At 27.8% G+C, this 24,779-nt stretch overlaps 3 protein-coding genes across 3 annotated transcripts in view; 2 read left to right on the top strand and 1 right to left on the bottom strand.

The window, feature by feature from the left end:
• Nucleotides 1-6,363: 6,363 nt before the first annotated feature.
• Nucleotides 6,364-11,123, top strand: LOC113871295 (dnaJ homolog subfamily C member 28-like). Its single transcript, XM_027508319.1, has 3 exons — nucleotides 6,364-6,701; nucleotides 8,098-8,428; nucleotides 8,556-11,123. Exons 1-3 carry the CDS (start codon nucleotides 6,457-6,459, stop codon nucleotides 8,643-8,645), a joined length of 666 nt encoding a protein of 221 aa, XP_027364120.1. The 5' UTR covers nucleotides 6,364-6,456; the 3' UTR covers nucleotides 8,646-11,123.
• LOC113871297 (vacuolar protein-sorting-associated protein 37 homolog 1-like) overlaps nucleotides 9,681-24,779 on the bottom strand; it is a 28,218-nt gene continuing 13,119 nt past the window's right edge. The window contains exons 3-9 of the mRNA XM_027508321.1: nucleotides 12,292-12,448; nucleotides 12,094-12,195; nucleotides 11,864-11,951; nucleotides 10,297-10,336; nucleotides 10,151-10,197; nucleotides 9,956-10,076; nucleotides 9,681-9,862 (exon numbers count right to left, since the gene is read on the bottom strand). Coding sequence (XP_027364122.1) covers nucleotides 9,702-9,862; nucleotides 9,956-10,076; nucleotides 10,151-10,197; nucleotides 10,297-10,336; nucleotides 11,864-11,951; nucleotides 12,094-12,195; nucleotides 12,292-12,308 — 576 coding nt within the window. The 5' untranslated portion in view covers nucleotides 12,309-12,448 and the 3' untranslated portion in view covers nucleotides 9,681-9,701. The remainder of the gene's footprint in view (nucleotides 9,863-9,955; nucleotides 10,077-10,150; nucleotides 10,198-10,296; nucleotides 10,337-11,863; nucleotides 11,952-12,093; nucleotides 12,196-12,291; nucleotides 12,449-24,779) is intronic.
• Nucleotides 22,064-23,737, top strand: LOC113871296. The gene is made up of 4 exons (XM_027508320.1): nucleotides 22,064-22,163; nucleotides 22,294-22,473; nucleotides 22,728-22,943; nucleotides 23,348-23,737. Exons 1-4 carry the CDS (start codon nucleotides 22,161-22,163, stop codon nucleotides 23,570-23,572), a joined length of 624 nt encoding a protein of 207 aa, XP_027364121.1. The 5' UTR covers nucleotides 22,064-22,160; the 3' UTR covers nucleotides 23,573-23,737.

Here is a 24,779-nt window from a genome sequence, read left to right as displayed (position 1 = left end):
ATAAGCTGAATTCATTTACATTAACAGAATGTGGCAACAACAACACACATATATATACGTAAACTTCTCCTCCAATTTCATTTCGTTTAAATTTAAACTAAACTAGTGGTCTGTGTAGCATGCACGCTGACACGATGCTTTAGCCTCTCTCACTTTTCAAATGAAAGTGAATGAATCAAGATTCTTAAGAATTATTAAACTTTCCTTTTTCTAAATATCATTTAATCAAATTAATTAATATAATTGAATTTCGAACTTTAGTTGACTCGATTTTGAGGCTCCTTTTCCTTGTGGGCGCCAGAGGGTTTTAAAATAAAATAAGTGTTAATTTAAGATTTAAACTGAAAATTTTCATATTCCACAGATTAAAAAGTATTTTTATCTTTTTTACATAAATTATTAATTCTCTTTATCTATTATACATATTTAATATATCATTAACAATCATAATTATTTTCCGTGTGAGAAAATGTACAATGCTATTTTGATTTTTAAGGTACCTAAAAATTACTTTAACAAATCATTCACATGATAAATATCAAGTATTTTAATTTTTAAAATATTATGACAGGTTTTTACTTTCATTCTGGTAGGTACTTTAGTTTTTAATTTCAGACACTTTCAACAAATAATAACATAATAATAAATTACATTAAGTTATATGTATAATTAATTACGTAAAAAAAATGATATTTTATATTATATGATATGTGTTTTTATTTATTTCAGTATTTTAGATTGTTGCCTATAATATATTTTAGTCTCTCAGATTATTATTTGTCAAACATTTTGGTATTTGTTATTAAACAAATTCATATACTAATTTTTTTCATTAATTTTCACTGAAAACTATTCCGTACAAGATTTTTGGTGATGCCAAAATTGTTATCCATCACTTCTCTAACCTTATTTACTTATTTCTAACACCATGATCTCTTTCATTTTTTTTACTTTTGCTATATCTCATTTTTCTTTTACCTAATTTTTTATCTCTCAATTTTTTAAACTCGAAATATTTGCCTTTAGCTACCTAGTTGAGGAAGGCACAAGACAATTTACAATTTCTATTTTTTAATAATATTATCGAAATATTTTATGAGCTAAGAAGTGTGTGAGAGATTTGAATAAATCAAATACAATAAAAAAAAAACTTAAGCTTAGAACAAATAAATGTTGAACTTGAATGTTCAAAATAAAATAATATAGCAAAGTATTTAATAATTTTTTATAAAATTATATAACAGTTAATATATATTTAACAAAAACTTTTAAATCAATAGTTAGATTAATTAAACTATAAAGTTACGATTCATTCATACTAGGTGTCAAACTTGTATTTAATAACTTTTTATTGAATATAATACTAATTAATTTAATTATAAACTAAAAAAATTCTTATCAAGTAAATTAATTTTATAAAATTTCATATAGAAATAAATTAAGATATACTTTATTTTATTTTAACAGAAAATATATAAGATAATATAAGATGATTTAATAATTGGATTGATCAATTTTTCATTCTATGAAAATTTACCAAATGATGTAAGTGTAACTTTATAAAGTTTCATAAAAAATAAAATTAATATATATTTTATTTTATTTTAAGAATAATATATTTTTAAAATATAAATAAATATTATATTTTAGATGATAAATTTTTAATGATTGGATTAATTGATCTTGCATTCTATGAAAATTTATTAAGTGATGTAAGTGTATAAGTTTAACACTTGGTATTAAAGCATCCTAACTCATATATGAAAAAAAAGAAAAAAGATTTTGTTTAGTAAAATTAACTTGAATATTATAATCAATAATTAATAAGTTAGTTAAAAATTTATAATTACAAAATAAATTATAATTATTAAATAAAATTAGTTGAAATGTGTTGAATGATAAAAAAAATAAATTATTTTATGAGCACAAATTATTTTGAAATTTAAAACAAATAATTATTAAAAATACTTTTTAATAAATTGAATAATATTTTGAGGATTTTTTTATAAATTAAATTGTAAAAAATATAAGTTTTTTAAAACTATAAACTTATCTATTTTTTATTTATTAGAAAACTTTACTAATTTATCAATAAAAAAATTTAAATTTCTACATAAGTTATATATTTGTATTGCTAAATACAATTTTTTTAATTCATTTTCAACATTTTTAACGGGTTGAACTAGTGGATCTAGAAAACGAAGAGAATGAATCAGGAAAATAATTGGTAAGATATTGCTGAGATCCCCACATCCAAATGAAAAGAGACTCTTTAACGCTTGGTTGTTTTTTCATCATTGTTTATCTTCTATCTACCTAAACAATTGTATAGATTAAATATCTTATCATATGGTGGATCACAGGGAGAATATAACAGTGTACTTGTTTGATTACTTATATAATTTATCTTTGCGAATGGGATAATGGGACCTTACACGAACTCCGATTGAAAATTGCAACAACGTCTATTGAGCATACCAAGATTGAAAGGGACAGAAAGAGACATGTGGGATCACATACATTGATTCGATTTAATAATAGGGTGCTGGAATTACAGGGAAAAAGAGAAAGAAATTCAGAAACACTGACTTCACCTCATGTGTGTGATTTCTTTCAAATCACAGATAAGACATTAAGACTAACAAGCACACATGAAAAAAATGGTGATTTGTTCCTTTTTTATGTGGTGGTTCGAGGGAAAATGAGAGCCAGGGTTGTCATATTCATAAATCATTGATAACACTTTATTACGAAGCAATAATTCAGTATTTTTTATTGCTAACTCATTAGTACTTTAGAGGTAGATAATGCTAAAAGGATAAACAACTTATGAACAAATTTCATAAATTATTTTAATAATTTTTAATACAATTTATTTATTTTTAAATCATTTTAATAAATTTTATCATTAATTTTGTAATATTAAGTTATTATTTTAAAAATATTAAATAAAATATTGTTGAAACACGCATAAAATTTAAATACAATTTTATAAGTGTTTTACATTATTTTTAGTAAAAAATAGGATTTTATCTCGATAATATATACTAACATTTAATATAAATCTTTATTTCATAAATTATTAAAATAAATTTTTAATTTAAAAATAATATTAAAAATATTTATATAGCTTTTTTCAACACTTTTTTGTAATTCTTTTTGTCATATCATTTATTTTATTCATTTATCTTAATTTTAATAAAATGTTGTGAGAATAAAATTAATCAATAAAATAATTTTATTATAAAAGATTGATTTTTTGTTATTTATTTTATGAATATTTAACAGTTATTTAAAACTATAAATGAAACATTGTCATAGTTTATTTCAATCTTTTGAAATTCTTAATATTATAATATTTAATGACTTAAGCCCAGTAAAAAACCAAATAAATAAGTGATTTTTCTATCCTATAAAAAATTATCAAAATTATAAATGACACATATTTGTACGAAGCAAAAATTGTGTGTATTTATTATTGTTAACACATTATTATATTATTTTAGATGTAGGAACATTGACATATGTTGTAGAGTGTAGACATTATTATAATTTTGGATGTGATTCGTGCTAAGTTGCACAACCTTCTTTTTTCGTATACACGATTACTTAATGTCCTATTTTGTTTATAAAAGACAAAACATCACAGCTTTTATTTTGAGTCTCACTGTCCCACATGCAAGACTGGCTCCTTCTGTGCAACTAGCCAATGTCTCATCATTTCAAACTGAAAATAAAATAAGATATTATTATAATTATTTTTATTACATATAATTAAGTCCACAGAGAAAGAATGAATAATAGCAATAGTATTTCTACGAAAAATTTTAACTTTACTAAAAAAAATTAGCATTTCTTTCGGAAGAAAAAATAAATGCTATAACATATTTTAAGTTATTTTTAAATTTTAATTAAAAATAAAAAATAAATAAAAAGAAGTGTGTTAGATAAAGTGTCTCAATCATGAATGATTAGAGCTTACCAATCTCTTGTGCTAATAATTCTGAATTAGCTTCACTGCATTAAGATAATGACTGATATGAATTACATTCAATAATCTTCATTCCAAGCAAGATTAAAACTAGTATTACTAGTCTTAAATTGTTTGTGTAACTAGATGTATCAGAAATACTTTGAGTCAATCCACTATCAAACCAAGAACAGTAGCCATGCCTGGATTTATTTGAATAATAAGTTCATTATTGTTTGAGCTTAAAACAACGCTTTTCCTTTTCATATTTTTTGATCCTGAAGAGCATATATTTCTTGATACCTTAACAACAACAAAAATGTGAACTTGGCTTTTCCTGCTGTGATAAGTCCCCATGATTTCTATATAAAAAGATGATACTCGTAATTTAAAGAGGTTTTGAAGTATGAATGAAAACCTACACTACACACTATTTATTGATTAAAATAGTTTCTCTTCAAATGCAAGAAAACTCATCCTTTTGTTTGAGTTTGGGAAATATCAATCCTCAGGAAAGCTAATTCAAATATTTGATTTATGACATTTTTGCTGTTGCCCTTTTCTTATATATGAAATGAAATATATAATTAGTTATCTTCTAATATTGGTTTTCTTGCGAGACATATTTCCACAATGCCCACCAAAATTTAACAATAGGGTGGACATTTGGCAATGTTGATTTTTCAAACCATTATTAGACTTTGGTTGCATATTGTAATTCTAAGGGCATATATACAAGTTTTTGCGAATATAAAAAAACCCATTTTACAATTTTTACATGTTTCATTGAATTTAATTTTTGTTCTATTATTTATTACTTTTATGGGATTTTTAATAAATAAATCATTTTTTTAATTATTAGCTTTGTAAATTTTCTGTTAGTTTTATTCATAACTTAATAAATATTTATTTTAACTCTTGAAATGCTAAAAAAATCTGTTACATTAGTCTCTATTATTAGGTTTAATGATTAAAATAATATTTTTAAAAAATTAAAATAAAGTAAAAAAAATTATTCTCTGTTTGAGGTAAATTTTTGTCAAGTAAACAATAATTTCGTATTTAAATCAAATGAAATTAATTTTTTTATTTTTTATTTAATTATTTCGTATTGTTGCCATAGCTGCACCCATCACTTATCCTTCACGAAAAGGTTTCTAAATCGGCTCAAGACTTGGGATTCAAGTCAAAATGAACACTTTCAATCCATATTTAAAATTCCAATCCATGCTTGACTCTTTTCTGGTTAAAGATTATCAGATCCTTGCAGGTTTTGCGACCCGATGAGCTTCATTGCAAGAGTGAAGAACCAAACAATATTACTTCTATTTATTCGGAAGAAGGTAGGAAAAAAAACATCTATCCCGTTACGAGCATCACCTGCACGTGCATAACATTTCTACAAAGCAAAACAATTGGGAAAAAGCACAAGGCAAGAGATCATATTCATCTGGATAATAGAACCAGCAGGGGATTAGAAACAGTTGGGTGCAGCAACAGTCGGTCCACCGGTGGGTAAAAATAATTTCGCCTCAAATCAACAACACAAACACACGTGTTGATATCTAATATTTAACGAGATTTTGACACGTAATTTTATGATTTTGTGTGAAATTATTAACACGTTTTGTTATTTTTTTAGACAAAATAATTAAATAAATAAAAATTAATTTTATCTAATTTAAATACAAAATTATTGTTTATATGATAAAAATTTACCTTAAATAAAAAATAATTTTTTTACTTTATTTTAATAATTAATTTTTAAAAAATATTATTTTAATCATTAAGCCCTATTATTATTACAACATAATGGAGCATTGACCCTGCTCAGATGGATATACTTGTTGGGCCTCACTATTCACTTCTTTTGCAATTCCTTTTTTTTTTCTTCATCCTTTTTATCATGAGGGAATTCAATTGTTGAAAAAAAAAAAGGAATTCAATTCATAATTTCATTAAATTATGCACGATAATATCAAATTTTGATGCGTCCATGACTCAAACGTAAGGATTAAAGTACATTTTTTAAACCTTATTTTACCTGATGCTTTGTTTTTAACATGATGTAAATTATTCTTTTTAAAGTAGAGATTGCAAGGCCATTACTTGGATATAAGAGAAGCCACGTGTTGGAAAAGAAAGGGGCCATGTATTGGTATTAACTAGGATTCAGTTGTTGAATTATTTTTATAATTATATATATTAAATTTTATATAGTTTAAATATTTATAAATATGTTGATATTGTTTATATTTTATAAATATTACTTATTAAAATAAAATAATACAGTGAAATAATTGTTAATTTTTTAATTTTATAAATTTATTTATTTAATGACTAAAAACTGTCAAAAATAATTTTAAAAAATATTGATTAGAATTTTAGATTTTGTAACAACGGAGACCGGTGGAATTGGAGAATGAAGAGGGACACTTAAACGAGGAAGGAAGGTGGGGAAGCAGAAATCGGGGGTAGTGTGAGAGATGAGCATGGCGACTTGCCTTCGCCTTCGAAGATGCGTAACTATCGATTCGCGCTCTCTCTTCGTTTTCTCCGCTAGGTTCTCCTCCTCCTCCTCTTCTTCATCTTCGTCGTCGTCGTCGTCGTCGTCATCTTCCGGTAAGTCAAAGACGGGGAAGAAGCTCATGGATCGTCTTTCGGCCGTCATTGACGCCGTCAACGATTGCAAACTACCTCCCGAGCTACGTGGCCAGCGCAACCATGTCAGGTAATCATAAACGCATTTATATATGTAATTGTACCTGTTTTTGGAATCAATTTTCAATAAAGTATTCTAAATTCGTGACGATTGTTAACTGTGAATGTTTGTGAGAGATTTTTCTGCTCTATAAGTCCTGAATCGCTTGTACGGTGGTGCACTCGTTTTACGAATCGTAGTTATGTCGTTTTTGTTGTGTCAACGAAATGGTTCTTATCTTCTGTTCTGATTCATGTGAATATTGAATCCAACAACAATAAAACAACCCGGCCTTGACCCTCTGGGTAGAATTGGCTACATGGATCAACATCAAATGACACCATTTGGCGCTATCTTTGTTGCATATTTCTCTCTCTCGGCAATTCCACAGGTTCAATTTGACAGTGAATATGAAATTGATGGATGTAACTCTGCAAAGTGCGGAATTTTAACTATTGATAAAAAAAATTAACGGATAAAATTTTGATAAAATAATTAATTATGGAGTTGTTTAAATATATTCTTTGATTTTCTTATAACTCCTCACGTTTCTTTTAAGAACTGAATCTATTACTTTAGATATGAAACAAGGAAAAGTAGTAAGATTTTATTGGGAATGTAACTATTTTTTATATCAGAAATACCAAAATGTAACAAATACATTCTTTCTCAATAAAACTTATCATTTTGGTATGCTTAAAATTATTCAGAAGGTTAATGTTAACAAAATCAATAAAACAAAAATCGAAATGATAGATTTGAAAACAAAAATAAGTAAAAGCTTCATATTTCTCATATGATATTGCTAATAGGTTTGAAACCAGTTGAACTCTACTTTTCCAAATGCACCTTAGCTGTTCCCTATTGGCAGTATTTTATCATTGGTTTTCACATCCTCCAATGGTCAGTATTCGCAGTTAGCTTAACTGCCAGAGAGTTAGCTCTACTCATTGTGAATAGTTAAATTAGTTACAGTTATTCAGTTACTCAATGCTACTATATGTAGGTGAGGACTAATTGTAACCAATACGCTTCGTAATTTCTTAATTTAATTGAGTGATTGCATTTCTCTCATTACTCTCAGTTCATTAAATTCTAAATATGGTATCAGAAATTTGATCTCTTTCCTCTCTGTTTTTTTCGCTGTCTGATCCTCTTTATTCTCCAACTTTCAGCCATGGCTGATGATGTCCATAGCCCTTATTACTTGCACTACTCTGATAGTCCAGTTGCCACCTTAGTGTCTCAACCCTACTGGTGAAAATAATGCATCCTGCAGTAGGGCATGAGAATAACACTTTTTGTACAGTGGAATTAGGCTTGAAAATCAATACTTTTAATGAATTTATGCTGAAAATCAATACTTTTAATAAATTTATGCTGGCTTAAAACATCTGGTGTTTAATGCAAACTGGCTATTGGACAGGTCAGAAACTGACATGATCAATGTTGTTGAGCAAAGAATATGGCATTCCATGGAAGAAGGCCAGTTTGAGAACTTGCCTGGGAAAGGCAAGCCACTTAAGCTTGACACAAATCCTCATGCAGATCCAGCTGAAGACACCTTGTACCGAATCCTGTCAAAAAATGGATGTGCACCTGAGTGGGTTGAGCTTAACAAAGAGATAAGATCTAAAATATCTGAATGGAGGGTATCCTTGAAGAAAGCTTGGGGTACTAAATGCAGTGGAGATCACTCTAAGTGGGTTGAAAGTTCAGAGGCTTTGAAATTGCAGTTGCAAGAAATCAATGATAAGGTGAGCTAAGTCACCTTGGTGTGTTAATATTTGCTGGGAATTGGAGAATCGAGTTCCTGGTCCTTTCAAATCTTAGTCCTTTTTCACATTTGTAATGCACATGTAATAAATCTACATTTTTTGGCAGGTTTTCCGGTATAACCTCATTGTACCTTTTGGTCGGCAAATGTTTGGCTTTAAGTGGGAGAAAGAGCTCGGTTATTTAGAAGAAAAATGACCCCTACTGTTATTAGAATTTGAGCCAGTTGGCTCACTGTTGTAGAAGATCAAATTTTGTTATTTTCCTGAAGGGCAGCCGTAGCAGGTGACTAATCAACTGAGTTAAGTTATTTGTTTCAACTATCGTTGATTACTTTTATGTCTTAGCAATGGCTAGACACAGGCCAAGCCACATCTGCTTCAGGTTATGATACCTCTTCCAGGTTTAGTATGGCTGTATTTATATGGTTTATTACCTCCGATCAGTGTTCCTTCTTCCTATATTTTCCATGTACAACCTAAGGAAACAAGAAAAAAAGTAGTGAAAATATATGAGAACACTACAATACTAGTTGTCATGAAAATTGTATTATAATAGTCTGTTTTGCAGAAGGCAATGGGATATTCTGCACTTCCAATTGATCACCCGGCCTTGATTATAGAAATTCACATTCCCCAAATCGTTTTTTTTTTTTCATTTAGAAGGAGGCGATTGTTAACATTATAAGCACTCAACATCACCTAACTGCAAATTATGTGGACATCTTTTAAAGTTTAAGAAAAAATATCTAGAGGCTATTATCTTTACCATTTCTTGGGACAGATGAAATGTAATCGATGTTGAAGAAAAACCATAATTAGCGCATTCTCTTATTGTAATATGGCCTTTGTTTTTCAAACAAATTAGCATTTTGATAGGTTTTTTATACTGTCCTTTGCAATGGTATACTTGATCAACTTCAACCAATGAAAAGGGGAAAAAGGGAGAGAGAAGAAAAGGAAGTCAATGCATTTTACACATTTCCGAAACACAAAATTGGGATCCTTTATTAGGGATGATATTACAAGTTACATCACGTAGTTTTTGAAATATAATATGGATGAAAGTAACGCAAAAGCTAGGTGTAGATCAGTTGTGAATAACTCTTTTCTAGATGGTCTGAAACAACATAAAAATGAAAACATTTGTATTGACCGATGACAACTATATTGACAAGAATGAACCAAAAATCAATTACATGCTCTACAAACAAGGGAGTTACATTCTTATTTGTCGTATTCCTTATGTGATGCCTCATATATTTGATGTTTTAGCTGCAAGATGTCTGAGACTTCTCCTGTGGTAAGCGGTACGCAGCTTCTTGTATTTCTGTAAGAAAGCTCCAAGGTCAATCTCTCTGTCAAGGACTTGCTGGTGAAGATTTTCAGATTCCTCTTCTGTCTTATTCATAGCCTCTGTGAAATCATTATATAGAAACAGGTAGGTCATAAGTTAATCATAAAATATCGTGAATATAATAATTATGAATCTATCTCAGTAAGTGGTACCTTGAATCTTTTGGAAAAGGGATACTGGGGAATTCAACTTCAACATTTCATCTTTCTGCTTCTCAAGCTCGTTTAATTTCTCTTGAGCAGCAGCTAACTCAGTCGTCCAAATTATTCTACACTGTTTCCATATGAGGAGGGAAGTTTCAAACTTTTTAAAAAAGAACCACACAAATCATAGGATTATGATCGTACCTGGTTCCTGAGTTCCACAATACGAGGTTCCTTTTGTAGATTTTCCTCTGAATTAAAATAAAAATTGTTTGAGAAGCTCTAAAATAATCAGCTGGCAGCTAACCATCTAATGGCAGCGCAACAAACAAAAGAATTCAATAACTCACCGACAAGCTTCATATTCTCCTTGCAAAGTTCATCTTTCAGCTGATCAAATCATTAGGTAAAAAACAGTTAAAAATACAAGCAAAAGGACAGTAGAATTTTCAGCATTTACGGGGGAGGTCGGGGTGGATGATGCCGTCAAAGCATTGAGTAAAGATCTAAACAACATTACAACTGCATTTCCAACTTTGCAGAAGTGACTCTAGCTGAATTCCGAGTCACCCCGACTAAGTGATGGAACCGCTTGTGCAGTTCTACGTGGGTGTGAGTGACCCTATGAAATGTGCAATTAAAAACCATTCCAATTGTTTGGACACATGGATTGCACTATCGATGCAGTGCTGACATTGATACCTATGGCAACTATGCAGAATAAAATACAAGTAGATGACAGCCACCACAAGCTTAAGTAGCTAGTTAGAATGCTGTGTTATTTCCTTAATGATTCTTAGAACTGATAAAAGTAGCAAGGTCCTGCACCCGATACAAGGGGTTGGGAAGTTAAACCTAAAAATCCTATAGATGATGTTAGCTTGACTATGGCAATAACTTCCCCCAGTGTAACGAGGGATTTGAACTCAACCTCGCTTTGATGAACATATGTAGAACTAACCGCCTGCCACTACACAAAAAACTTAATCTGACAGAGAAACTACCAAAGGGATGACTTATGATAGGCACCATGTGCTGAGACTGGGATATGTAAAAGCTCGATTGTCTAAGGATAATGCTGGCCTGATTAGGCCAACACTCTTCCTCTTTATCAATCATCCAAAACCACATGAAAGCCATGACTCTTCCAATTTCTAACTGTAGATAATAGTAGTTTGGAAGAAAAAAGAAAAATTCAACAAAACCTTAAAATATATAATCCATATCCACATTTTAGAACTCTGTTTCAGCCAATTAGCCACTCTATCTTTTTCCCTTGAACTCTGTACACACTTCTCATGAACACAGCAGACAACTAGTACTAGATCAAGGAATAATTGCCCTAATTCAACGAGATGATATCTAAAGCATAACTTCTCAATGTACAGCCAACTTGGAGAATTTCTCACTGAGATATTTATGCCTATCTCCAATTCTTCTAATGAATACCTATCTCCAATTCTTCCACTACAAAGATCATGGCAAAACATTACAAGTAACCGAACACTATCTCAACACTGATGTAGTGGTAATAAAAGTATTCATTACTCAAGCAATGCAATGAAGTTAACAAATATCAAAGATGAAAAAAGATAGTCATCAAACATGTTGAAAAACCTGTAAGCGTGGCAGAAGTTACAACTAGTAACATTGAAGTCAACATGGATTCATAACATGAATCCAAACAATCACTAACTAGCAGACTCTAGGCTGGATGTAGTTGAAGCCTCACCTCCAACTACATCTCTATCATGATCATAACTATTTCATATATTACAATCTAAAAAAAGCATAAATATTCGGTACAAACTACAAAGAGAAAACGCCCCAGAAAAGCAGGAAAACGAAAACAGAGTTCTACAGATGTAAACCACCATTGTCCATGCATACATAGGACAGTGAAAACACGTGACTTACCTTATTTTGAATCTTGAAGTCATCAAGTGAACGCAACAACTCCTGATACGAGTCTTTGTCAGATATAAGCTTCCGCAACTCATCAACACTGCCCAGTTCATCATAACGAACAAAAACACATTAAATATGACTTATTTTTTTTTAAAAAAATTGACAGCATCAAACAGAAACTGCAAAATCAAGTCAACGCATCGTTACACAACCAAATTAAAACATAAAAAAACAGAAACCTTTTATCCTTGAAAATAGCAATAAATCGAGCAGCTTGAGCTGGGGGAACATGTGAAGTGTCGCTGGTGGAAGAAGAACCATGTTGGTGTTCTTGTGATCCTCTGCGCGTAAACACATGGCATGGGAATGAATGCTTTGTTGGTCACACAAAACGTGATGAATGAAATCAGCGATGAAAGGAACTGAAAGAGGGTTACCGAAATCTAGTGGACATTGTCTTTGTTCCGAAAAAAGCGTTTGAAATTTGGGAATGAAAGAGTTTGCAGTGTGTTTGGTTGGGAACTATGAAATTCTCGTCTCGCTTTTGTGACGATGCTAAGCAACGACTTCCGTTACGCGTTGCGTTTTGCCTCTCTCACTAAGCAACCTTCGCGGGACGAAGAAATTTCATCCCTCTTTATTTTTTAAGGAAATCACGTCCTTGTCGCGTTGGTTGGTTGTCGCGGTACCATTGTTTAAATAAATTCTCAAATGTCTTCACCAAAAAATATAAAAATTCTCAAAGTCTAATCATATAAAAAGATAATTTATTCTAGTTTTATATTTTATTTGTATTATATTAAAGGATTTTCTAATTAATGCCTTTAAAATAGTAGTTAAGAAATTTAAAAAATTTGTAAATTTTGTATTAAAAATTATGGAAGAGATATATTTACTATACTTTTTTTAGATAACAGCATTATTTAATATTTGTTTATATTAAAAGTTAACTAAAATAAATAATATTTTTAATTTACTCTCATATAATTGTATGGACTAATTCAACAATGTCTCCTTATTATTGAATAAGGAGGGTTTAGTCACAATCTATAAATGATTATCAGATTTGGATAACTACTATGGAATATATATTTTCTAACTAAATTAGATCCCGACTTTAATGGTAGGTGATTTGCAAATATATTTATAAGAACTTTTTGAGTTTCAAGATATACTTTAAAGTAAATTTTATTATACTCTAGAAAATAAAAGAGTATTATATATTTTTATATACGTAGAATAATTATTATATACGCAGAATAATTATAACCGTAGATTTTAGTGATATATTTTTAAAAAATATAAATATATTTTAATATTTTAATATAATCTAAAAAAAATATTGAATTTATCCTCAAGCATCATATTTTAATTCTAATAAATTTTCATGTCTCAGTGCACATAACTTTATTTAGGGGAAAAAGAAATCTAGATTAGATCCAAAAGCAACCCAAACATTTTCCTCCCTGATATCTTGTCTACCCATAATTGCACTTTGGTCAAGTTACAAATTGGGCCAAACCTATACGTCATAAACTCTCAGGCAAGTGATGCTGTTGAGAGGAAGTTAAGATGGTAATTAAAATGAGATTAAATGCTTCGTGTTAAATCTGCAATACCCATCTTCGGATGATTTCTGTCAAATCTATTATTTTTCAACTGTTGGATAAGTAAATGTCAATTTAATGTGAATAAGAAAAGTGTTTAAAGTCATTTAATTAAATATTCCAACTTTACTAGCAAATATTTCATGAATATATATATATATATATATATATATATATATATACACTATTAAAATTATAAAAGAAATGTGAATTTTATAAAGGATAAATAATATAAAAATGTAAGTGTCTTGATTTAGGAGAAAAGAGTGAATTAAAAAAAACAACTAATTTAAATATACAAGTAAATGAACTTTGAAATGAGAAAAAAATAACATAAAAATAATTAAAGTTGCAATTGAATGGGGGAAAACATTAACATAAAAAGGAATATTTAAAAATGATTAATAACTTGATATATTTTTTAAATAATATGTACCAAATAATAACCATTTATTATAAAGTAAAAAAGATTATAATAAACATTTTCTCATGTTTGAGAATGAAGACTTCCTTCCCATTGTTTTGGAAGAAATAAATGAGAGGAGAGGAGAGAAAAAGAATAAAAATTGATGATTTATGTCCCTGTTCTTCTCTCTCTCTTTTTTTTTTTATCTTTAAAACCATATTTAAAATATAAGATTTGATGTTATAAACCGTTTTTCAAGTTTTTGTTTCAAAAATTATTTTTTTTGTTTTAATCAATTAAGAAAGTACATTATTATGTTTTTCTTTATTTTTTTTACCTCTCATTCAAAACAAACTTAGATTGGGCATATCGAAAAGCTAGCCTGAAATGAGAATAATATATTTATATGAAGAAAGGTAGAGGATCGCTTGACAATGTAAATTATTTTACACAAATTTATAATGAAACCAAGTGTTTATATTTGATTAGACAAAAAATAAATTTTAAAAAAGCAAGAGGTTAGGTGAATATTAGTGATAAATTTGTATATAATTTCCATCCCATCAATTTGTAAAATTTGTACCATTGAACATTTTTTTTAAAATATATATATATATATATATATATATATATATATACCTTTTTATAAGATTCTTTTAGATATTTTTATTGGTTTTAATGTAAGATTACTTATAAAAATTAAGAGCGTTTATTATTTATCTTTGATTCTTTCTAATGTGTTAACAATTAATGTAATAATAGAATTTAAATTTAATTAGAGACAAAGAATGTTATAATATTTTTTTAAAATTTAATACATTAACTATTTTTAATATTTTTTTCGTAATATCTATGATTTAGTTAACACATTCTTATATGAAAAAAAAAAGTAATAAATAGATGATTATTTGTGTCTTCTAAGTCAAGGATTCAAGAGGCAATGTAATATATACGAGTAAATTGTACATAAAGGTAAAGAAAGATTGTGTGTGATAAAAAAGTTGGACATGTCTAATTCAAAAATTATATATGTGTATATGATAAGGTTTTCATTAATGTTTTGGAGTAAATGGGAAAATGGGAAACTAGGATTGTCATGAAGTTACCATCGTTGGTAACATTATTAGCATTGATCGAAGAATGTTTTACCCTTTTTGGCGAGAGGAAACCAATGTTTTGAAGTACCACTGATAATTTATATTTTTATGATCAATTATATTAATGGTCCTCACTCCTCGATTGAATTGGCCATTGCTACGACAAAAAGAAGGAGTATTGGTTTCCACATTGCTTATGCTATCATAAAGTAGACAACGCGTTTAAAAAAGGAAAAGCTATAGCTTGAAAGTAATCTCAAGGATTTTGTTTTTCCTTTTTTTGGTACAAAGTGCAAATACCAAAAGGTGTTATCATAGAGTTTGCCAACACTATAATTGGAAGGTATATATTCGATCATGTATATGGTTTTCTTTCTTACACACGTATGTCAGAATTCATACATAGAAATAATATTAAGATAAAAATTAAACAGAATAGTTAATTATAATTAATATGCCAGGGTGTTCTTGATCTTAGGCTTTCAAAGTGTGATTTGTGGCAGCAAATGATGCGCCTGCAATTGCATGTTTCCACCCATCATTTAAACAAAATCAATTAATTAAGCTAATCAAAGCTTGAATAATGAGGAAATTGCATGCAGATCAGCGTAAAGACGCTGCATGAATATATATATATACACACACACCACACTCCCATGTTGCCAACTTGCCATGCCAGCCTAGCTTGCTTCATATATACATAAAGCTTCTGTTTGAGCTCGCTAGGATAGAGCCTCTTATTTATTTTTTTTAATTTTTTAATGATTTAGGAAATAATTTGTTGATTGAGATAACATTAAGCCATCAATAATGAGTTAATGATGTTAAGGGGTTTTAATTATTTACCACAATAAAAAAACAAATTTATTCATAATTTCATTTTTGTTCTATCATCATTAATATTTCATTTCATTTTGTAATATTTTAACATGAATTAGTAAATAATTTGTCGATTAACTAGATAATAAAATTAAGCCATTAATAATGAGTTAATGATAAGGGATTTATATAATTTACTTCCCCCTCCCACCGATGTTGATTCAAGTAACACATGTTCAAACAAAATTTCTTTACCCAGATGATAGTTATGGCTAGGCTAAACAGAGATTTTTTACCCTCTAAAATATTTTTTAAGAAAGTTATTGTTAAAAATAATTTATTATATATATATAATATAATTATTTTAAAAACTTATAAAATTTTATAATTTATTATTAAAAATATATATTTATTTAGTTATAAAAGATTTTTATTTTTTATCGTAATAATTTATAAATAGGACTAAATTAAAATTAAACAGAGAAATAAACGATTAAAATAAAGTTAAAAATAAATATTTATCTTAATTAAATAAAATACACTCTCTCAATAAATTAATATATACAATTTATTTTATTTTAATGTAAACAAATATCTTAAGATTTTTTTCCTTATGTGACTCTTAGCATTAACATTATCAATAATTAATTTTAAATTTTACTATTAATTTTTGAGACTTCAAAACATAAACTGAAGATTTAGTGAAGTTTTAAAGCCGATAAAGTGAGTGTTCTTAACATAATTTCATTAACTAAAATATCAACATTGATAATATATGATAAAAATTAGCTACTAATGTCATAGTTAAGAGAAGTTGAAGATAAAACAAAATATCCTTACAAATTCATTCATAGTTACTCACCGTCCATTAATAAATTTATTTACGTCATTACATTAAGAAAGAGCGTACAAATTTTAAAATTAAAAGACAATATAATTTAACCATTTCTCGAAAAAGAATATTTTTGTCTAATTTAATGTGTGCACTGAAAATTATCATTTATTAATAGAAAAAAATGTTAGGCATTATAATAGATATGAATTCCGACATAAAAAACTTAAATAGAAAAAAATCGTGATCATTAATTTTAATTTAATGGTTATTAAACTTATAATATTTTATAATTATTTTTAACTGAAATCATTATTAGATATATTTGTGTGGGAGGAAGCGGAACGGAGGATAACTTCATTATAATTGCTTTTGTGCATTTACATTTTATTTAACATAATTATTACAAACATTGTAAATTTATATGAATAATATGGTGTATTATATTAATACTCAAAATGTTAATAATATACATCAATTTTTATATTAATAAATTTTCTATTACTATAATATAATATAGTGTTAATATAAATATATAATATTTGTAAATTGAATTCTCTGAATTTTTTTATTATGGGTATTTAATAGGAAATCTTTGAATTCAAAAGATTTTTTTGTGTAAAACATATTTGTTATTTTAAGTACATTTCAATTAATTATGTTTTTTTTTTCATCTACAGGACCTATAAGGTCTTGTTTGTTGAATCTCTCTTCTTTTGTGATGTTTCAATCTCAATGTGGATGGCTCGGTTCGTAATTTTTAGGGTTGACCTCATGTGGAGGCCTGATCAAGGATGATCAAGACAGTTTTTTTGTTAATTTTATAAGAAAGTTGGGTTATTACTCTGAGTTGTGGGTACTTTTAATAGAACTTAGGCTAATTAAACACTTTAAGTTGGAGGGTGTCTTAGTTGAAATGGATTCAAAGTTAGCCATAACTTTAGTTAATTTTAATGTTTTTCCTAATCATGAAATGTATCATGTCACAAAAGAAATTAAGTTGCTGATATTTTCTATTAGAATAATTAGTATTTATCATATCTTTACTTTTCAAATGCAAAGATGAACTTGTTTTTTAGTTTCCTTCTCCTCAACTTGTTTTTGTCCTCAAAGAGAATGATAAGAGAATTTATTTTTCCTAGAATAATTTGTTAGTTGTTCTATTGTTTGTTGGCCTTTTGCCTCATTAGTAATAAAAAAAATTATATTAATAACGTTAAAATGATAGCGAATAAAATATAACAAAATAATTATATGAAGATTGAAATGTACGTTTTTTAAGTATAAAAATTAATTTTTAAATTAATAATAACTATAGATATTAAATGTATACTTTAATTCAATTATAATTTGAGTGATATCTTTTAAATTGAACAAATAAAAAAATAGATGAAGTATTTCTTTAATATGTGATTAATATTGATAAAACAAATGAAAGATGTGATAAAATTATAATTTTAAAGAAAAATAATTATTTTTTTGACAGACTAATGTTATTTATTAAATAATAAGTAATCATGTGTTTTCTTTTTATATTAGTAACCTAAAACAAGAGCTTTATCCACTTTGAGTTTGGGTCAACTCTGACATAAATTTGAAGACTAAAGAAAATAATGTTAAAAGCATACTATAAGTTAGCAAGAAACAAGTAGTATATTTGTAAATGAAAGCCCTACTTGAACGTCTCTCTTTTTGTATTGGGTTTTAGTGATTGAATGATGTTGATGAACTGAGCAAATGCGAAATATGCGATGCTTATCGACATTCACGGTAACCTTTTGTTTTGCTCTCTAAAGGGGTAACCATGAAAGGAAGAATAGCAAGTAAAGCATGTCCTGACAGCAAGGCCATGGAATTGAATTGTTAATGTGATATTCTATAGGAACCACTTTTTCTTTGTTAACTCTTTATTCCTTTCACATAATCACTCATACTTCCCTTCTATAGTGATATACTTTTCAAGGGGAAAATGCTTTTGTTCTTTGGTCTAAGTCTATTAGCTACTCCCTAATTTAAGTCTTTTTCTCCCTCAATTCACTCAAAATCTTTCTCTTTCACTTTCTTGTTTTAATCACATATTATTATACTCTCCCTTTTTATTTTCCCCCTTCTCACCCCTTTAATTTTGGTTTTGTCTTTACCATTTATGCAAGTAATTAAGCCGATTCATCTTATATATGACTGACAGGAATGAACATTAATTAATAAATTCTATTATCAATAGTTAATATTAAATATAAAAAATATAATTAAATCATTTTCATTTTTAATCATTCATATATAATTTAAATTTATTTTTCTCAATCTCACGTACAAATAGTTTTCTTAATAGATGTATCTCCATTCTTATCATATACACAATAAAAAAATCCCCGTGACTTTTCTTTCCTTTCTGTTCTTTTTCAATAAGCCATTGAAATAATGCACTAATTAACGGTGACTTTAAATAATCATCAAACGTCCATACTTGAAATTAATAATTTTTAATAAATAATTAATTTTTATTATAAAAATTATTTTTTTAAAAAACTTCGTAACATCACAAGCACTTTGAAAATTTGCTTTTTACATTTATCATTTGGTATATATTTGCCTGGTTAATTATTATTAAGAAAAATCATATATTAATTTGACATTGAATTTGTCGTTAGTAATACAAATTACTTATTAAAAAATAAATTATTAATATATTAACTGTTAAATTGAATATTATAAGTGAATAAATTATGATTATAAAATTTTAAAGAGTTTAAGAAGCATGTAATGTTTCATCACTTAATTTTATTGTAATGGACACTATATTTTTAAAATATAAATAAATGTAAACTACAAGATAATATATTTGTTTATATTAAAATTATTTCAAATAATATTTATTATTTAATATTAAAAAATATAAATAAATTTTTATATTTATAATTATTAAAATAATCTCGTATAATTAACGATTAAATTAACAAAAAAATATATTTATTAGAAGTAATTAATTGAAACAATTTATAAAAATGTATTCTTAAAAATTTATATATCACTGAACACGTAGATTAATTAAAAGAAATTATTTCAACTTACATAATAATTTTGCTTGATTCAAAATCTATATCAATAAAAATAATATAAATACTTAAACAGTTTTAGCATATATCAATTTTTTAAGTAATAATTTAGGAATAGAGTTTTAAAAATAAAAAGAGAAAAATAAATTTTATATTTTAAATAAATATATCTAAAATTAATATAATAATATAAACTTAATATATTAATCATATAATATTATAAATAATATAATTTTTTTAAACTTATAATAAAAAATTATCTTCCTTCACTTCCCCTCCAAAAACACAACGCTTATCAGTGTCCAACTCGTGCTATTTTCTACTTACGACTGTAGATCCCACTGCCATTTGTGTTGCCGACTGCAGCCTATCATTGCTTTTATAGTTCATTATTCAACTGAAAACAAGAACACAGGTTAGTTTATAAACCTATTCTTGTCCATAATTTTGTATAAAATATAAATTTATTGACAAATCATATTATATATATTATTTGTGTTAATTTTTAAAAAAAAATAAAAGTATTCAGATTATTCTTTTATATTATATATATATATTATTGATTTTAATATATAAATAAAATATTAATAATTTTAAAAGTAATATAATTCTTATTATTTATACGACAAGAACTTTTATTTAACGTTAAATGTTGTAATAAAGTTATCTAATTAAATTATTAAATAACATACAAGGAGACACTCGCAATAATTTCTCCTGATATGACATTTCGCCTACATTTATTTTATTAAAGGATGTCCATTGCAATTAATATAATGGTTAGCTGATTGAAAATAAGGTTTTAACTTTTGAAACTATTAGCTTTGTTTTAAAGGTTGATAACTATATAATTTTTATTAAATTATTTTTTTTATATTATTCCTATATCTTATTATATATTATTAAATTGACATTGTATCAATTTTCAGCTCTAAGCTTATTATCATCAATTAGTTAACTACGTTTCTTTAATCAAACAAAAACAGAAAAAAAGGTCTTTTGAGGGGTTGTTTGATTTGAAAAATATATATTTTTTTATTATCATAGAAATGTCACTTCATTTTAAATTTATTTTATTTTTCAAAATTTTGATTCAATTTAAAAATCTATTAAAAACCAGTAATTGTAGTAAGACTTTTAAATCGGTAGAAATCTTCCTCTAAATAGACTAATATGCTTAAAATATTATATAGGTGAATAAGGTTGTTTGGCCTTATAAACAGACAGACATAAGTATCCAAAATCAAAACACTACAATAAAAATAACAACATAACTCTACATCGTATTATTATTATTATTATTATTATTATTATCTTCTTAGACTAATTTTTTTAAGTAGCTTAAGGGGTCGTTTGTTTTAAAGTTATATTAAAATTAATTTTAATTATAAATTTACATTAAAATATATATTTTAATAAAAATATAAAAGTTGATTTCTTAACATCCAAACAAAAAAGAACTAAAACCTATTTTAAAATTAAATAAACTTTTAAACAAGTAGATATGGGATGACGTTAGAGTGGATTATGTTTACAACATTAAAGACCATGCAATTATAATGCCAAAGCCCAAAGGACCTTTTAGTTCAAATCAAGGGCCTCTTGTAAAGTTGTAATAATACATCCATTCGTCACTTTCTTCCCCCCTTTTTATAAATTCTTCAATCTTATACTATGCACTCCTAAAAAGAATTAAATAATTTTTCAATATTTATAATTTTTAATAAATTTTAGTTAATAATTAAAATGTATTAGAAAAATACATTAGAGAATGTTCTTTTAACATTTTTTGATATATAAAAATTTAGATAAATAAGTATGTACGTACATTAATTTTGATATTATTTGAATATCTTGGAAATCATATTTAATATTATATATTGAACCGGGTATTTATGTATTTTATATACACTAGAACCTAAAGAAACGACAAACGTAGTTGAGAGATTATTATAAGAAATAATTTCCCTAAAATTAAGGTGACATATGTGTATATATTTTAAGGGCTAGGTGATGGCATGGCATTGGAATTGGGGGCCACCAATCTATGATGGACGGTGGATATGACGGCACGTGGACAATGGTTTCCCTGATCGTGGATGAATTTGGGAGATACAGCTATAGAGGAGGTGATGCTGATGCGTAGCCGACCCAACCTTGTGCCACTTCCAACGTTGAGACGCAAACAAGATCCAAAGTAGCGTAAGCGCCAACACTTCACCCCATTCTCATCCAACGCTTCTAATCTCTCCTCAGCCACCCCTTTTAATCTCAACCCTCCAACGCCACCCCCAATTCTTTAATCACCCTTTGTCCCAATAGTCTTAGCTTCTTCTGTCTTGTTGAATTCTTAGTTGAAGCCCGTTTACTCTCTCTCTCTCTCTCTCTCTCCCTGATTCCGCCATTCTTGTTTTCTGAAGTGAATCCCAATGCCTTCTTCACTCAACCATTGAGGCACATTACATTATTATCATTATTCAATTTTCACTATGGTATGTACATACATATATATGTTGCATAATATAAGGTGCCCTTCTGATTTTCTTCCTGTCTTTGAATACCTATATTATGATTTATAATTGAATGTGAAATTGTTTATCCTATGAATGGCTTTTTGAGCAGGATACAATGTTGGTGCCTCCATGGCTTGAGCCACTCCTAAACGCACCCTTTTTCAATGTCTGTGGGATTCATGGGGATGCTGCAAGGAGCGAATGTAACATGTTTTGCCTCGACTGTAATGGGGATGCGTTTTGCTTCTATTGCCGTTCCTCAAGACACAAGGATCACCAAGTCATTCAGGTGGGGCGCTATACAACACCTTATATTATATATATATATATATACATATACATATGAACATTTAATTAATTTGCCATTGGCATTTCCTCTTCTCTCTCTATTCACGAAATTTGATAAATATATGTCAAAGTCAAAGACTTTGGCCAATGGGGTGGAGGGGTTATGAATTTATAGATAATATCTATCAATGATTGAAATTGTGTGTCACACAATGCACGATGACTTAATTACGGTGTGGTGTTGTTGTTGATTAGATAAGGCGATCTTCGTATCACGATGTAGTGAGGGTAGCGGAAATTCAGAAGGTGTTGGACATTAGTGGAGTGCAGACATATGTGATAAACAGTGCAAGAGTTCTGTTTCTGAATGAGAGGCCTCAGCCAAAGTCAGGGAAAGGAGTGGCTCACATTTGTGAGATTTGTGGAAGAAGCCTCTTGGACCCATTTCGCTTCTGTTCTTTGGGATGTAAGGTGAGATATTATCATGATTACTGTTTAATTTCCCTCTCACAGCATTGTTCATTTCATTATCAAAATGCGCGTAATTCACAACTCAAATCACCCTCATCATATGGGGATAACACCCACCACCCGTACATCATCACCTACATTTGAAAGCCCATCAACATCATAATTATATTCCCACCACTATTAGTCATCATGTGTATTATGTATATCTATCTGGAAATAAACGTAGTCCTCCATTGACATTTTATAATAACCATAATAATATTACTGTTATATTTATTCCTATAGATAATTATTGATTAATAGATGGGAACATGGCATAATGTATATATAAAAAATAATCAATGTATGATTGGGGTATGTTGATAGCTAGGTATTAATTATTCTGTTGGCAATGACTGAATTAGCTTGTAGGAATAAAGAGAAATGGGGATGCAAGTTTTGCTTTGGATGCTAAAAATGAGGCATCGGCAATGGAGGGAATGTCAAGGAGATCAGTCTCTTCAAGGCATGAAGAAGAAGAATTGCGTGAAGGCTCACAACAAGACATGTACCCGGCCACGCCTCCTCCACCTCCTTCAAACGCAAGGAGAAGAAAAGGCATTCCTCATAGGGCTCCTTTTGGCTCCTAATTAATCATTATTTTCTTCTTCTACCCTCAAAATTGGTGGTACATACCCAATATTCAACCCCATCACCATTTTATTTTTCTTTTCAAAACAATTAACCCCTCTTTGGGGAATCTGGTTAGTATAATTTATTTTTTTCAGTAAAGAGAAAAAAGAAATGGTAGGCTTTGGTGGAGGGTGTCATTTCTCCAATGTCCATGAAGTGGGAAAGCAAAAGAAAGGAAAGGGTATATAGGAAAGTTCTTTCTTTTGGGGTCTGGGTCCCAAAACAACAAATTCTCCCTTGTGAAGAACCAATAATGCATATTTGTTTAATATTTGATAGTTATGAGTGTACATGTCATTAAGAAATTAAAAAGCAAGACTTTGTGGACTCCGTTTCATAGTTTTCAATGGTCCACCATCCACATGGGCCGTTTACATCAAGTTAACCACAACTTTTCACTTTGTTTATATCATACTACCATTTCAACCCGTGCATTGCACGGGTCATGTATTTCTTTCTACAATGATTCATTTTAATTAATGAATAAATTTTATTATAACTCGTATAGGACTTTAAATATAATTTTTTCTTTTCAGTTAAATATTAAGATTCTTCATATAACTTTTGTTTTTGTATAATGTAAATATTTATTGATATGTTTTTCATTCGCATATAATGTGATTAATTATCTCACGAGTTATATATTTGTATGTTCATATTTATTGTTTTTATCTTTAGTATTGTAAATGAATATGTTATAAGTTAGATATTAACATACTTTTATATGACATCTTTCATTTTCTAATGACGCAAGTGTTTGCTCTTGTGATTTAAATATTAAAATATTCTTATGTAAAGCTTTTATTTGCATTTAATTTTTTGCTTTATTATTTAAATATCGATGCACATTCCTATAAGGTTTATGACTCTATACAAATCTATATATCTAGACTTTATATTTATAAACATGTTTTATACAAATCTCTACTTGTGAATGATGTCAATAGAAATATATAAAAGTAGTGAGAGTTTATAACATCAGAAATATAAAAGTATAATAAATATTTTTAATAAGATTTTACTATTTTTATATAGTTGAAATTAATTCTAAAGTTTGTTGTTAAAACATTGTATAAATTTTATTATGTTTGTGCCAATTTTTCATTGTTCATCTTTTTGTAATACAAATATTTATTCTTTAATTTAAATATTTATATAATTCCA

The sequence above is a fragment of the Abrus precatorius genome, unplaced genomic scaffold (assembly GCF_003935025.1).
Source record: "Abrus precatorius isolate BTA unplaced genomic scaffold, Abrus_2018 Scaffold7, whole genome shotgun sequence".
NCBI classification, from domain to species: domain Eukaryota; kingdom Viridiplantae; phylum Streptophyta; class Magnoliopsida; order Fabales; family Fabaceae; genus Abrus; species Abrus precatorius.
Note: the sequence above shows the minus strand (reverse complement) of the source record. Positions and strands in the feature narration are given on the sequence as shown.